The sequence below is a fragment of the Bos mutus genome, chromosome 1, assembly GCF_027580195.1.
Source record: "Bos mutus isolate GX-2022 chromosome 1, NWIPB_WYAK_1.1, whole genome shotgun sequence".
NCBI lineage: Eukaryota > Metazoa > Chordata > Mammalia > Artiodactyla > Bovidae > Bos > Bos mutus.
This window is the reverse complement of record NC_091617.1, coordinates 73,186,789-73,203,132: the sequence shown is the minus strand read 5'-3', so window position 1 is coordinate 73,203,132 and position 16,344 is coordinate 73,186,789. Positions and strand designations below refer to the sequence as shown.

Sequence of the window (16,344 nt, the reverse complement as noted above, 5' to 3'; positions counted from 1 at the left end):
CTATATCAGTGGTAACGAAAAGTAACATTTGATGAGTGCCTGCTATGGACTAGGAACACAGGCATTTCAAATGCATTGTTTCATTTAATTTTCTCTACTATATACACAATCACTGACTTGATGGACATAGGTTTGAGCAAGTTCCAGGAGTTGGTGATGGACAGGGAAGCCTGTGTGCTGCACTCCATGGGGTCACAAAGAGTTGGATATGACTTAGCAACTGAACAGAACTGAACTATAACAGTGAACACACACACACACTCACACACACATCTCACAGAAAAGCAGACTGACTACTAAAGTGTCCAGTAACAAATTGTGTCAAGTAATACATATAGGATTAGTATGTATGGAGACGGAAGATTTTAACTTGAAAAGATCTCCCTGCCAAAGTCCTCAGATCTTTCTGTATTTTTCCTAGAACCCTGAGATGGTCAGTGATGATATACTCAGGTATATGTTGAGTATGTGTCTTCCCAACAGAAGGAAGCACATGGAAGAGGAACTGCATTCACTGATGTTTGACATCAGCCAGAAAGCACATGAGTGGCTTGCAGGTATCAAATTATCCATTCTATTAAAACAAAGATTTCTCAAAACCCAGGAGCTAGAAATTTGATTTGGGGCTTCACATTACATGCCTCTATCAAATGACAAAAGTAAAACAACTATAATTTGTTTCCTACTGTGGTTGAACAGAATCTGGCAGATCGTTATTGTCCTGGTGTCTATTTTCCTACTTTGTTCACATGCTGAGAGTTCACCAGAAGGACAGTCACTCTTCCCCTAGACTTGGCAGCCAGACACAAAGAAATTGTCACCATGAAAGGCAGGTTACTTACTGGTCATTATTAATATTTGTGTGGCTTTTGTGATTCTAAATTAGTTCATGAAGAAACACACTAGGCCACTCATTTTTAAAATAGCAAAAACAAACAAAAAACCATAAACTAAAGAAAGCCCTCTAGTCTTCACTCTCTAGCTCAAAGTGTCTCCATTCATTTAACTTTTCATTTTTAAGTCCTGCTTTCTAACTCTTTAAATATATTGCCTTTCTTTCATTTCTCATCAAACACTTCATAACTCAAAATTTGTAGAATCCAAAACCTGATAAAAAACCAAGCTTAGACCTCATATTTGCTGAGTGATTGAAACAGAGTAAGAATAAAAATGTCTTTCGATTGGACTTGTTTAAAGTCTCCAGGTCTGCTTTACTGACATGTGCCCAGACTCCTGACAGCTAGAAGGCATCTCTCCTCTCACTCGTAGGTCTGACTTTTCTTCCCCAGCAATGTGCTACTTTGGAAAGGATCTTCTGCTAAAGAAATACCACACATGTAATAGAATTTCATTTATAGGGAACCAGAAGCCCTGATTCTGTCACAAAATCACTTTGTGACACGAACCAACCCCCTGTATCTTAGCTTCCTCTTTTCCAGATGACGGATGAAGTTTGAGACCAGGTGATTTTAAAAGTTCGACAGTTGACAGATACAAGTATCACTGTTTCCCCTGCCTAAAAAGTCAATTTCACGATCAAGTTTCCAAAAATATACAACAAATACATTGAGACACACTTAGAAATTGCCTCATAATTTAGCCTGATGAATCTTGAGCAAAGTAGCAGAACATTTTCTAGAAAGGTGTAGTGGGGAACAGAGACTTAGAGGGGCTGTGGATTTATAAGTAATATTCAGCTAGATTCCACTTCAGAAAGCATTAGTCACTCGGCCTTGTCTGACTCTTTGCGATCCCAGGGACTGTAGCCCACCAGGCTCTTCTGTCCGTGGAATTCTACAGCCAAGAATACTGGAGTGGATAGCCATTCCCTTCTCCAGGGTGTCTTCTTGACCCAGCTATTGAACCCAAGTCTCAATTCATTCCAGATGAATTCTTTACCGTCTGAACCACCAGGGAAGCCATCTACTTCAGAATACGCTATTATATCATTTATAAGACTGATTTTCTTTAAAAGGAAGATTTTAATTGGCTATAAGATGAACAATGATGGAAGATGACAGAAAGGTACTATACTGTCATCATTAATCCATCATTTTTCTATCAGACTCAGACACAGCCTCAGAGCCCTTCTAAACATAGTTACTCAATGCAGCCTTCAGTCAATAATCAGAGTTTGCAAAGATGTTTAAATCTATCTGACATTCCTGAAACCCTCCTTCTCAGATCCAAGGTTTAGTAAGCCCTTGCTTTTTGCTTTGTTATGACTTATGTTTAACGAAGCAACTCTTTGCTCTCAGTGGAACCACATGTTTGGCTTCTCGTGCAGCCTGAGCTAAATAGAATCCAACTATGATTTCTGTTCTTACCTGTCGCAAATCATACACACTTAAGACAATGGAGAGAACAGACAAGATGATGATGGCCACTGAGTATTCGATGTAACCTTGAGACAGCCACAAAGTGAGGGTAAAGGCTTGAAACACGTAGAATGGATTTAAAACCTGCAGGTACGAAAAGAGATTCTGGGTCACCTGCATGGACCTTAGTGGCAGTCTAGATGATGTCATTTCTTTATAGGATTTTTTTCTTTCCTTTTTGCAACATACAACAATAGAATTCACTTAGAGCTCCATTAATTTCAGTAGAGGCGATGTCAAGCTTATAGAATGTGATATGGTAGAAGCGAATTTATTTTAGGCGTTCAGAACCATGCTCACAAATTGATCCTTCTTATTTATTTTGAACTTTCAAAAATATTTGACCAATAACAAAATCTAATAGTTTACCTTTTAAAACAGATGTACCCACATTGGAGGAGAAACATGATTCAGACTCTTTTAAGAACAAACTTTAATTTTGAACTGTGTATTGCAAGTTTCTTTTTCATGTAATCACATGCTTGATGTAGTCAAGTTGTGCAATGAAAATGAAGGATTTCACTTTTATCCAAATAATTCATTTAAAAATAATACTCTCATGTCACAGGTCTTAGCAAGATCCTCTGAGAGCATGGACCTTCTCTTAAACAAGGAGGGATAGTCTTACTCAGCAAAGAGAAAAGTCTTATTCAAAGTTGCAGTGAGAATTATGTGCAGAATGTATCACCAGTTCCAAGCAGGTATTTTTGGTCTCTTAATACTATCTTGGGCTTTTTTGTTCCCTCAATTGTCCCCATTTAAGTCCTGCTGACTTTACTATTAATAATAATAGCAGAGAAGGCAAACCCCAGGGAGCTAGAGAAGGTCACATGACCTACGCATTTAGCTTGAATTAAGCACCCCTTCTGATCAGGGCAAAGATTTTTCTTTTTCTTGGTAAGTGCTCTTTATAATTATTATGAATTAGATGAAATATTACTTAAAATCAGTGCTGTTCTTTCTTACCTCTATCTTCTATAATTTTCTAATATATTAAATAAATTTCTACCTTAATCCTAAAAATAAACCGACATCTGGTTCATAAGTTAATAGGATATAACTTAAAAGTTTCTGAAACCCTTGGCCGTATTTCATCAGTTAAGAAAGCTTGTGTTCCTTAACTTTTTTATTATTTCCATTGCAACATGCTTTTCTTACAAATTATAGCTCTTCTGTCTGTTTGGCATGAAATGCTTTAATTATAAATTATGCATTTCTAGTAATATGATTCTGAGTTTGTATAAACTCAGTAGAAAATTGGTGAAATACTTCTTGTAGAAGAAACAAAACCATTCTAATTAATTTAGTTCTCTTATTCAATATTCTTTTGAAATCAAATGTAAAGACATACATTTTCTTGTTATTTTTTCTACTAAAGACCTAATAAGCAAGTGTCAGGAAATATTAGCACTCTTTTCAAAGTTAGACTAAATAGACATTTGAAAGAGTCTTTGGTAATTTGAAAATGTACTTGAATAAGAAGTTTTAAAAGCAATCTGCTTTTTAATAATAGGAGAGATTGTGCTTATGTGGAGGCATGGGTTACAGAGGAAACCTCAGTACCTTCCGATCAATTTTTCTGTGGACCGAAGACTGTTCTAAACAAAAAAGTCTAATAAAAAATTATTTTTAAAAAATGGCCATGTAAAAACCAAAATGGCCATCTTTGTGGATTAGAAATAGACTGGAAACATGTAGCACTGAGCAGAGACAGGTTGATCAGTCTGTTAGGTTTTACACAAAGACAGGAGATCAATGGCTAGGAGCTCAATTTTATGGGGAATAAGTATCCCACAAATGGCAGGCGACATAACCAGGCTTGCTAAAGATAACAGCAATAGCCCCTGGACTTGTCCTGCCCCAGAGCAGAGGCTGAGAAAAGTCACAAGCAGCCAGGGTTCACCAGCAGCAGAGGGTGGAATAGGAGAGACAAGTTTGTGGTTCAGCTGTGACTTTGGCCAAGCACCAAGCTGAGTCAGGGCCTGCATCCAACAGATCCATGATGGACAGAGCACAAACCTTCAACACAGGCTCCAGTTCTGAACCTGGGACCCATGGTGACCAGTGCAACCCAAAGAAGGAAAGTGAGCACAGAGTGAGGGATGCACGGAGGAAGGAAGGTCCCACCCAAGCTGAGCCTACTAAAATAAATAGATAAACTCCACAGCATACAGAGAAAACATCCTAAAACAAACAGAAACACTAAAAAAGGAAGAAGTCACTATCAAGAGAATGGATATAATAGAGTGATAGAATAATACAAAAAAGATCAAATAATACTTTTTAAATCCTCAAAAAGATCATGAAATGATAACAATCCTTCCCCCTCCCCACTACAGCCATCATCAAAAAAATGAAGAAAACAAAGAGGAGATTATGAAATGAAAATCTGTCCCTCACACTGGGAAGGAATTTTTTAAAGCAGATTTGAATTTAGAACAAGTGATTATTGAAAAGGACCAGTTATAAATCCTGGAATGAAAAATATATATTTATTGAAATAATAATAAAAAAGAAAGCCTTAATAGACAGGAAAAGTAGAAACTAAAGTCAATGGGAATAACCAAAGAAAGTTGCACAAAATACAGATTTTTGTCCTTTTCAAAGTATCCATGTTTTTAAGATATCCCTGAGTGCTAGAAATGCAAAAGGAAAAAACAGTATTTTATTTTTAAAAACAAATGAAAACAGTTACCTGTTTAACAAGCAGCTTCCATATGGGTTGGATTTCAACCTCAATGGCATTTGGCCCGCATACTAATCTTCTGTAGGAGATTGATCATCTATTAGTGTCACACCAACATGCTTATCGGAGAAGGCAATGGCACCCCAACTCCAGTACTCTTGCCTGGAGAATCCCATGGACGGAGGAGCCTGGTGGGCTGCAGTCCATGAGGTCGCTAGGAGTCGGACACGACCAAGCGACTTGACTTTGACTTTTCACTTCCATTCATTGGAGAAGGAAGTGGCAACCCACTCCAGTGTTCTTGCCTGGAGAATCCCAGGGACGGGGAAGCCTGGTGGGCTGCCGTCTATGGGGTCGCACAGAGTCGGACACGACTGAAGAGACTTAGCAGCAGCATCAGCAGCAACATGCTTATCAATAAGCGAGTACAGGCGACACTAAGCAGAAGTCCCTTCTCTACCCTCAAGGGACTTTGTGCTTTCAGTTAAAAATTAATATGCCAATCTCAAAATACTACTATATTTGTAAATGAAAGCACATGGTGGACAAGTTGTTTTTCTGTTAAACATACCTGAAGTACAGTATAATTCATGAATCAAAATGAAATTAGAAAGGCATTTTGAGCTCTTTTTTCTTTAATTGATTATATTCTAAGAGCAGCTAAAAGAAACAGATATGACAGTGTTCCTAGAATTCCCAGGAATTCTAGATTGCCCTTGATGTTGGAGATCATATCTGTCTTACCTTGGTATCTCTAGCACCTAGACAGGTCTTTAGTTTTTGAACTCAATGACTACATGAAGGAATGAACCAATGAACTGGAAGATGGTATATGGCTTTCATGGCTAACACTTTGTAAATCCACACACATGTACATTACAATAAGAAGCCCTAAGGGGGGATAAACTAGGAGATTGGGATTAACATAAACATATTACTATATATAAAATATATAAAATAAGAAATCCACAAGGACCTACTATGTAGCACCAAAAGCTCTACTAATATTCTGTAATAACCTATCTGGGAAAAGAATCTGAAAAAGAATGAATATATGTACATATATAACTGAATCAATTTGCTGTAAATACCTGAAACTAACATAACATTGTAAATCAACTGCACTCCAATATAAAAGTTAAATTAAACATAATTTTAAAAACAAAAGAAAGAACTGATATTCTCACTTTGCCAATGGAAAGAACTCTTCAATGTGGATATTTTGACAAAGATGCACATACCTAATATTAATCATGACAATGTAACTTTTAAGCAGAGATGACAGTGTCAGAAACTGCATTTAACCATTCATATACATTTTCCCTGTGAGATTTTACATTATCATCATTATTATAAAGAAAACTGAAGTTCAGAGAAACTAAGTAACTTTCCCAGAGTCTCAGAGTGAGAAAGCAGCAGAGCCAGGCTTCCCACCATGGTCTCTTTGACTCCACTTTACTCTCTCCCTCAGTAAAGATGGATGTGAAAATCTGCCTGATGGACCTTTGGTCTATGACAGAGAGCTGAGTCCAAGGTTGTCTGACTTCTAAGCCATGCTAGCCCAAATGCAATTTTTTTTTTTTTTTACAAAGAAAATATTTTTATTTGTATAACAAATATCCTAAGAAATGATGACACAATAAAATTAATATAGTTGAAGTATGTCAAGACACAAATAGGTATGAAATGCTATTAACAATTAATCCAACCTCCCATCAATTATTTTACAGAGTATCTTGGGTATATTTCTGACTGAGTCATAAGCATGATGTATCCAGGTGATTCAATTATGAACTCTTTGAAAGAATGGTTCCTTCCATTAGTCCTCATTAACTTTCTTTTTTTTCTTTTTCTTTTTCTCTGGACTAGCAACTGCTGTGGTGGTGCATGGCTCTTCTTCAGAAAGTGGTTCTTCCTTAATGTGTTTCTTCTTGTCCTTTTTCTTCTTCTTCTTCACAGATGTTTCCTGTTCTTCTACAACTTGTACTCCTTCTTCTTCTGTGTCTTCTACATCTTCTACTACTTCTTCTTCAACTTTAATTTTAACCTTGGCCTTTTTGGCCTTCTTTTCAATAACTTCATCCTCTTTGTCTACTTGTTCAATCTTACGTTTTTTAGAATAGGTTGGTAATGTGCATGCTAGTCCAAATGCAATTATCACTTGCAAGGGATTGCAAGGACTCAAACCAAGGTCTTCTGACTCCCTGTGTGAAAACACCATGGTTCAGAGGTGTTGAGAAACAGTGAAGTCAAATAGCATGTACTACTGTAAGGGACTTCAGAAGTCCCTAAGTCTCACATTGAGAAAGGACTATAACTCAAGCCACTTTAGTGGTTAAAATCCTTTTCCAAAAGCCATCAAAATAACCTGTGGTTGGCAAGTATTCAGAACTTCTCAGAATCCTAAACTTGGTTTTCCTCTCTCTCTCCTTGGAATACCCTCCCCACATCCTTCACTTTGTTAAGGTCTGCTTAGCCTTTGAGAGCTAAATCTGAATAGAGCTTGGTGGTAATACAGAAAGAGTAGGATAACCAAACAGTTAGTTTAGAAATCCCACTAGAGGATTATAGATAGAGAGGGAAATTTAGGGGGCTTTAGGAGACAACTGTAAGTTAATATCACTTGAGAAAACAATCTAGACATTGTAAATATAGCAGGCTTGCTTAATAACAAAACTATACAAGTCAATGGCACCTGCATCTTGCTGGTTGAGGTAAGTAAGTTAATGATCCCATATATATATATGAGGAAATGACATTCTAAAGTACAAGAACATCTTTACACTGAAACCTGAGATAATTTACCATATTTTAGCATATGTTAGCACTTTTCTAGGCTTCCCTCATGGCTCAGTTGGTAAAGAATCTGCCTGCAGTGCAGGAGACCTGGGTTTGATTCCTGGGTTGGGAAGATCCCTTGGAGAAGGAAATGGCAACCCACTCCAGTATTCTTGCCTGGAGAATCCCATGGACAGAGGAGCCTGGCAGGCTACAGTCCATGGGGCCACAAGAGTAGGACACAACTTAGCGACTAAACCACCACCACCACCACCTTTCTACTGATTTGAATAGCCCCATGACCATCTGGGTTTGACTGTGGAGGAACAAGAAGACTCCCCCACCTGATTTAGAGGAGAAGCTGATGATGGAAGCCTGATGTCTACTCAAGGATGAGGAAGAAGGTAGTCTTCTCCCCCTCCCCACTTTCCCTTTGATTATAAAAAATGTAGCCCACTAAGTTCTTCTGTAGAGTCCTCTGGCCTGTCCACTTGTAGCCTTCACAAATGTCCTATACTAATAACTCACGCTTATCTATCACCTTGCCTCTCATTGAATTCTTTCTGAGCCAAGACATAAGGAGGTTGAACTCCACCAAGCTCTGAAATGTATTCTGTGGTTTCAGGATTAAGAAATTTGAGATTCAACAGACTTGGGTAATGCTAAGCCTATGTACTTGTTGCTCCTTCTACCTGGAACCAGTTTCCCCCACATCTTTGCATGGCTCATGCCCTCCTCTTTTATTCAGGCCTCTGTTTAAATGGCATCTTCTTATTGGAGGCTTTTCTCCAATTCGATTTAAAATAGCTACCCTGACCACCAAATCACATCATCTTTATCTCCTTAACCTAACTCATTTTTCTTTATAGACTGTTTGATAATCTGAAGTTATACCTTATCTTTTGCATGTTAATCGGCATGCAAACAACAGACTATCCTCCACTATTATATAAGCATCTAGAGGTCACTGGTATATTCTGAATGCCTAAAGCAGGGCCTAATTCATAGAATGTACTGAGGAATGATTTGTTAAATGAGTGAATGGATGAGTGAAGTGTGAGCCTTGGTTCTCTTACCTAGAAAATGGGTTGCTAATACCTGCCTAATAAAATTGCTATTAGTAGCAAAAGATATAAATAAATAAGCATTTAACACAAGTGCCTAAAACAGTGCCATGCTCAGTCGTGTTTGACTCTTTGCTACCCCATGGACTACAGCCTGCCAGGCTCCTCTGTCCATGGGATTGTCCAAGCAAAGAATACTGGATTGGGTTGCAATTTCTTCCTCCAGGGGATCTTCCCTACCCAGGGATCAAACCTGTGTCTCTTGCATCTCCTACATTGGTGGGTGGATTCTTCACCACTGCACCACCTGGAAAACCCACCTAGAACATGACAAGTCCTTAATAAGTAACACCTATATTTGACAGAGTCTCCATTCCTGTATTAATTAATTATTTTTCTTGTCCCCAATTTCTTAGTCCCCTTCATTTCTTAGTAACCTCTTTGAATTGTAACATATAGTTACATGTCTTTTACCTTGAATTTCCTAGGCTCTGTTTAATGGCAGAGAGGGAGCTTTCTCAGCTCTATTTTTCTGACATCTAGGGGCACAGTGTCTGTCACAAAGAATGTTCCCTAAATATTGGAATTAATTAATGAGGACCTTCATGAACCATGACTAGAATACCGTCTCCCCTAACAAGACTGTAAACCCAGTTTAGAGAACAGCACACAGGCTGTGGAAGTCAGTTTAGAAAGAAGCAAGCCAAGTGCCCTATGACCTTTTTCTTTGTTGGGTGAGACGGTTTCTAATGTTACCATTAAGGGAGAGGTGCCCAGCCCTTATGAGAACTGAGATCCAGTAGGTTCATACTGGCCTGTCATGATCCTCTTTAGGGGACATCTGGAAAACGTGAATAAAAAATATTGCCTGTCATGTCAGTAAATAAAAGACGTTGTAGCTATTTGACCATCACATTGCCACAGCGGCCTTGAAGTTTCATCCTGAGGGAACTCAGGATAGAAACTGGATGCCCACCATCTAGAGGGCTACAGTCCAGAGAGTCGCAGAGAGTCGCACACAACTGAAATGACTTAGCACACCTTGTCAGCCGACAACCGCTGCAGCCTCCGATGGTGCACGCTGAGGAGACACAGGATGGTAAAACACAGGATACTAGCTCCAGATAGCTGATGTTCATACCGAAGCAATCATTTCAGTGAGCCCAGATTCTTGCATCTTCCCATACATAGAAAAGCGCTACATTCTTAAACTTGAGACCTCCGGTTTTCCTCAATTAACAGTAATCTGAAATTCCGACTGCCTGGTCTTTGTTGCAAAAATCCCTATATGCCCTGGCTCCTCAACCCCCTTGCCTCTTTGAAGCAGTCCCTCAGAGTGATCTGAGAGTCCTGTCTCACTGGCTTAAAGTCCTCAGAATGTCTGCCAAATAAAACATGATTCTCAACATTTATGTTGTCAGATAACAACCATGTTTGAATCACAAACTGGCATGCCCCTTGATGTTTCACCTTTTCCACTCTCTTTTGCCAAAAAGTATTGTGTGGTTACAGATCATGTACTCATCTCAATCTTAGCGTGAACCACATAGAATTTTCAGGGATATTGACCATTGGTTGAAAACCAGAAGAAGAAATACGAGGTTTGAGCTGGGTCACATTAGCAAAGTTCCAAGGAACAAAGGAGATGACATTCCCTGACTTTAAAAATCTGATGAGCTGGCGGGGAAAGGAAGCCCTAGAACAATTCCAGGTGGCCTCACGAAACTCAATAGTTTAAATGAAATTAAGTAGACTTGCCTAATATTCAGAACCATTCATTAGGGGAATAATTACTTTGGATGAAGAAGATTTCTCTTCAAAAGAGATTGAAGAGTTTCTTAACAGGGAAGTTACGAAGGCATTTCTGCACTGGCTATGGGTATATGCTTGAAGAAGCACTGAGATTTCTTGCAACCATGAGATATTAGTAAATGTGCTGAAAGTTATTTATTTCTTAAAAATCAAGCATGAATGACTAGGAATATTTTCTTTGGCAATGGTCTATATCTCTTTTCAATATGATTATTTGTTCATTCATTCGTCAATTTATTCACCAAATAACAATTATGTGGAGAATGTGTTGTCTGCTGGGCCCTTTAGGCTCTAGATGGTGAAGACTAGGCTGAGAGTCCTCAAAGAGGCAGGAGGACCATGTCAGCATCACTGGTGAGCATTTTCAAACTTCATATAATCACTCTGCTTCCATTCTGATAAGCCATCAATAGCGTCCTTGGCAGGGAGGGAGGTCTGAGGTTTTCCAAAGAGTTAATACTAAGCCAGGGGATTCTGGCATGACCCATTTCCATGAAATTTGGGATTTTAGGGAGCAGCTTTATTAGTGTTTGAATAAAAGTTCCCAGGTGATTCTGCTAGTTAATCCCTCGCTCTCCTAATGGAGACCTGAGAAGAAAAGGAGACCTGAGAAATTCACAGATGCAGAGAAATGGCATCCAATTGCTGGCATTTGGGTATGTCATAGAGTATAACAGGCATGTTAGTCTTTGAGCCCTCCCATTTTAAAATAATAATAAAAGTAAGATTAGCATGTTTTGAGAAATTGCTTTCAGGGGAAGAAATTCCCTATTTTAGCAGTCCATAGCCTGCTTCTATACTTTATAATTTATACAGAGAACATTCATTTTACAAATGACAAAAGTCATTTTATTTTTTCACACTAGTCTTCATCTGTGACCTGTTCCTTTCTTCCATTTCCTAAAGCACGTTTCCAGATAACCTCAGGGAAAATCAAGTTCTTGCAGAGTTTCATGCCCTGTATGTGAGCTAATTGAGGTGCTGCTCATCAGCTTTTGTGGGGACGTGCACAGAGCATTCCCAGGCATGCAGATCCAGAACACAGAGGACCATGAGGGCATCTAAATGGAGGTGGGGGTGGAGAAATCCCAGGGGCCATCTCACCAGGGAGACTCGGGTCTTAGGCTTACTTGTGCTTTCATAATGCTTTGCTCTGAATCAAAGCATTGGAGTTAAGTGACTTTATACTTTCAGTGGACCCAGAACCATAGAAACATGGGTTATATTTTTAAGAATGTTATTGACTTCTAATCTAATGCTAAGATCTGAGACAATCTTATTGGCTTCCAGAACAATGAGTGAAGCCTGTCTCCTCCACTCTGACCAATTCTTCCTTGTTCTTTTCCAAAGACTGATCTGATGGACAAGTGTCTACACTTGAGTTGTATTTCTAAAGATGGAGATTTCCAAGAGATTAAAGGTCGTGGTATATAGATATGATTTCTTTTATGACTTTGGCTTCCCACAAGACCTGAGGAGTAAAAAGGTCGGATTTCATAGCAGCCCAGATCTCTCTCTCCCCTGCCTTCCCCTTGCTTATTTTTTCTCTCTCTATTCTCTGGGAAAAGCTTCTATCAGCTTGGAGCTGAGCATTGAAGGCAAACCCATCCTTTTGCTGCTGTCCACTCAGATTTCTTTCCTCTGGTACTAACAAGCATGCCTTTTTTCAGTGGTATAACAAGTGTTGAGAATTAAGTTTGGTCCTACAGAATCACCAAGCCACTTTTGAATACCACTCCACAGCTTCACATTCAGTGATGTCACACTGGAATCAGCCATGGTTGGAGTATCCCTATTATAGAAATTGGTAAAGCCTATCCATCAAAGCTTTTTTTGTTTTTTTCCTTCCAGAGTTCTGGGATACCAACAAGGTGATTGGTCTGGAGCTAACCCCCAGTTAGGAGGCACCTGGATCTCTTCTGTCAGAAAGTTCTTATGTTTTCAGGAGGCTAAACAGAGGAGGCAGGGACAGGGAGGGCTGAGTGAGGAGATAAAGTGTCACTCAACTGAAAAAAAACTGTTCTAATACGAAGACAGCTTGGATGGATGGGGGATGAGGTAGGTGTGTTTTTTCACCTGTGTCCATGAGGTAAGAGAATTACTCCAAGTGTCTGTATACCTGTCTAGGACAGTCACTAAGATGGCAAGTTGTGTTCAGTTCCTGGATGAGTGAAGGTGAGAACAGGGAACCTTCTCGAATAATTTTCCTGCTTTCCTCTTGATGGCTTCCCTGGTGGCTCAGGTGGTAAAGGATCCACCTATTATGTAAGAGACTCAGAGAAACCTCTGATAGTTTCTCTCCAGGTGTGTCACTCCTGATGTCTTCATTTGCTTTTTGCTACTGAAAAGTGAGAACTATGTTCATCTTTGCATTTTCTCTCTTTTCCTGGTTGCTAGGAAGAGTGAAAGAGGTTGTATTTTTTGATGATTTTTCATGACAGAAATTTTTGTGTATCCCTCTTTCTTTATTTCTTATATTGGGTCCTTGCTTCTCATGCAAGCAAGCTCAAATTCATTGAGGAAACTGTTAAGCTATCACTCAACCAACCAATCCATCATATTTAATTTTTGGAAAAAGTGTTTAGTCTTACATTAAAAAAATAAAAGGGGAAATTTATGGATGGGTGAGGAATGCTCCATATTTTACTTTCTCTCTTTACTCTCCAAATGGAAAAACTCACAAAATAAAATATGACTATATATTTCTAAGTAGATTATCTCCTCTATTCTTCATATTTGGGAAACCATATACTTTATCTTGCTTATTAGATTGTTAAGTTCTTTATTGTGTGGACCAAATTTAAATTTAATTATGTATGGTGTTTATTAAAGCTTGGCACCTGATAAATAAATAAACGTGAGGTAGCTACAAGGATGGAAAATCTGGGGAAACATTTCTTAGGCAGAGTATATCTATATTCATCAACTAGATTTCCTAAATAGATCAATCCTTTAAATGTCTTGTGCTTAGTGCTAGGAAAGCAATGTGTTTTTAATGACTTTGCAAACTTTTTGTACTTCAGTATTAAAGCATTGTATCTGAAATCTTATATAATGTACCCTGTTTCTAAGCCATTTTGGAATATTGTCAGAATCTAGATGCCCAGTTCATTTTTCATAGTGTTCAAACAGAGGGAAAACTTGAAAACAATACTAGATCAATCACTCACAGGCTTGGTGCAAATACAAATCATGGAGATGCTTGCTAAAAATCTTGTTTTTCTCTCACCACCACCCTAGCTTCTACTTACTAAATCAGAATTATGGAGAAGAACCCAAGAACCTATATTTTAAGGACTGAATTGCTCCTTCACTTGAGAATCTGTGTTTCTGACCAAGTGTGAAGAAGATCAGGCAAATTCTTCTTCTCATCCCTAAAACTGGGCAAGAACTATAGGGGATTATTAAGATTCTTGGGAAAACTTGCAATGGTGTTCTTTCAGAGTCACCAGGATTCACCGTTTTAAATTACAGATGAGTGAAGCAGGGACTCTAGGTCACTGTGAGTTGATGAGAAGCCTAAGCATTTCCTGTACTATTATCCTATCATTTCCTAACCTATGCACCTTTATAGATCTCATTCTTACAACTGTACCTCTATTCTTTGTCTCTCTTTCCCACCAGTCAGTTGATGTCTCTTGGACCATGACTAAGTCTTATTTATCCTTAGATCCCTAGTGCCTTGCAAAATGCCTGGCATATTAGAGGAGTTTAGTTCACAGATCAATGAATGCATTTATTTATTCATTCCTTCCACACAAGTCTATTGAGCTTCTACCATGAATCAGGCACTGTTCTAGATTCTGTAAATAATAGTAGTGAATGACATAATTAACTGAGCAAACAAAATCCTCATCTCCAGGGCCAGTTCTCCTAGTAAAATGCAATCATTGTATTGTCTTTCTGTCTCTCAGAGGACCTGGAAGATTAAGATGCTGATGTTTATGAAATGACTCAAGTGTTTTTGAGGAAAGAAAAGAGACAACACAGAGAATACTGTTCTATAATCCTGAGAGAAAAGATCAAATGTTATTTGATTGCATTGTTCTTTTAGTCTTCCCTTTTTAATAAGTGTGCCTACGATGAGAGTAATTTAGAACACTCTGATGCCAGTCAATGAACTGGGGTTATGTGAAGTTGATGTAGCCTTATGCCAACAATTCACTCATCCTAAGCCATGCAACATTTCCATTTATGCTAGCAAAATTTTCTCTGGAGTACCCCAAACCCTACCTGATCTCTTGTTCTTCAGTGGTAAGACCCAGTCCAAACGTGTGATGGATGTCATAGCAGCTGTTGCTATCTTCCAGCAACCTAGGATGTGGTCAGGACAAGAACCGTACTTCAGTTCATGGTACTCAACAAATCAGGGTTCTTCCCTTATATTCTGATGAATGCTGAGGAAAAAAGTCAGACTTACCCAACTTTCTGAAACTTCTTCTCCAAGTTGTTCCAAACATACCTGATTTTCTGTACTTGGATACATCGGAACTGCAAGTACAAATGTGATAGAAAAGAAAAGTGAAAAGAAAGTAAAACCGCTCAGTTGTGTCTGTTTGTGAACTTCCCAACCCAGGGATCAAACCCAGGTCTTCCACATTGCAGGCGGATTCTTTATCAACTCAGCTACCAGAGAAGCCCTGATAGAACAGATGTCATTCACAAAGTAAAGCCCATCAAGGAAGGTGAGGGTTGGTTAGTCCAGGTCCTCAAACAGCTCTCACTTTTCTTGACATAGAGCTATAATTTCCAGCCCAGCAGTGTGATTTTCAGAACTTTCATCCAATAAATACAGTGTTCTCTCGCAAAGAAAACATGCTGTAACATTGTACTCTTAAAGTCAAATCACTTACTTTTAATTCTGGCTTCAATACAGCTTTGTTTATGACTGAGTGGCAGTCAGCCACTAGGGGTTCTTCTGTGTTCTTGCTTATAGGAATCTTCAATGTAGATAAGTAGAGACAGATTACCTTCTTCCTCATATATCTTTGAAATTCATCCTAGAGAAGACAATTCAGCCCATGAAATTCTGAATGTTATTCCATAAAGCACTCAGTCAACCAAATACCTGCCAAGTCCTAGACCAGTGGTTGCCAAAGTTTGGGCTACTGATAAAAGCATTTGCATTACCTTGTAACCTGCTAGACATGTAAGAGTCTTAGTCTCACCCCAAACTTGCTGGGTCAGATATTAAAACAGTCCATGTTTTAAAGAGTCCTCCAGGTAATTGTGAATTGCACTAAAATTTGAGGACCACTGTGCTAGGGAAAAAAGAAAAAGATACACTTTGCAAGAAAGTTCATATCAGGAAATAGTCTCCAGCTATCCTACAATGACATCTAGGTGTTTAAAATGTATAATATCCCTCAAAACACATGTTTTTGAAAAACTGAACAGTAATTCCCTTGTATATGTTTAAGAGTTATAACACTGACAGCCATTGTTCATGTTATGGCTAAGAGCACTTACAATTAGCCTGACATGATAGAAATTTCTCCAGGCAGATGTGGAGGAAAAGTCCTACATTCCTGGATCAAAATATAGATGGCAGAGATAGTTCTGCCATATTGTATCTGGGGGCAGGGAAACTCTTAAACAGAGGAGGATCTGCTCTGGAATGCTGATC

At 38.7% G+C, this 16,344-nt stretch overlaps 1 protein-coding gene across 1 annotated transcript in view; it reads right to left on the bottom strand.

The window, feature by feature from the left end:
* The window catches only part of ATP13A5 (ATPase 13A5), a 122,635-nt gene that overhangs the window by 78,773 nt on the left and 27,518 nt on the right, over nucleotides 1–16,344 (bottom strand). Inside the window, exons 3-7 of the mRNA XM_005903387.3 lie at nucleotides 15,572–15,718; nucleotides 15,139–15,209; nucleotides 14,952–15,032; nucleotides 5,074–5,143; nucleotides 2,328–2,462 (exon numbers count right to left, since the gene is read on the bottom strand). Coding sequence (XP_005903449.1) covers nucleotides 2,328–2,462; nucleotides 5,074–5,143; nucleotides 14,952–15,032; nucleotides 15,139–15,209; nucleotides 15,572–15,718 — 504 coding nt within the window. The remainder of the gene's footprint in view (nucleotides 1–2,327; nucleotides 2,463–5,073; nucleotides 5,144–14,951; nucleotides 15,033–15,138; nucleotides 15,210–15,571; nucleotides 15,719–16,344) is intronic.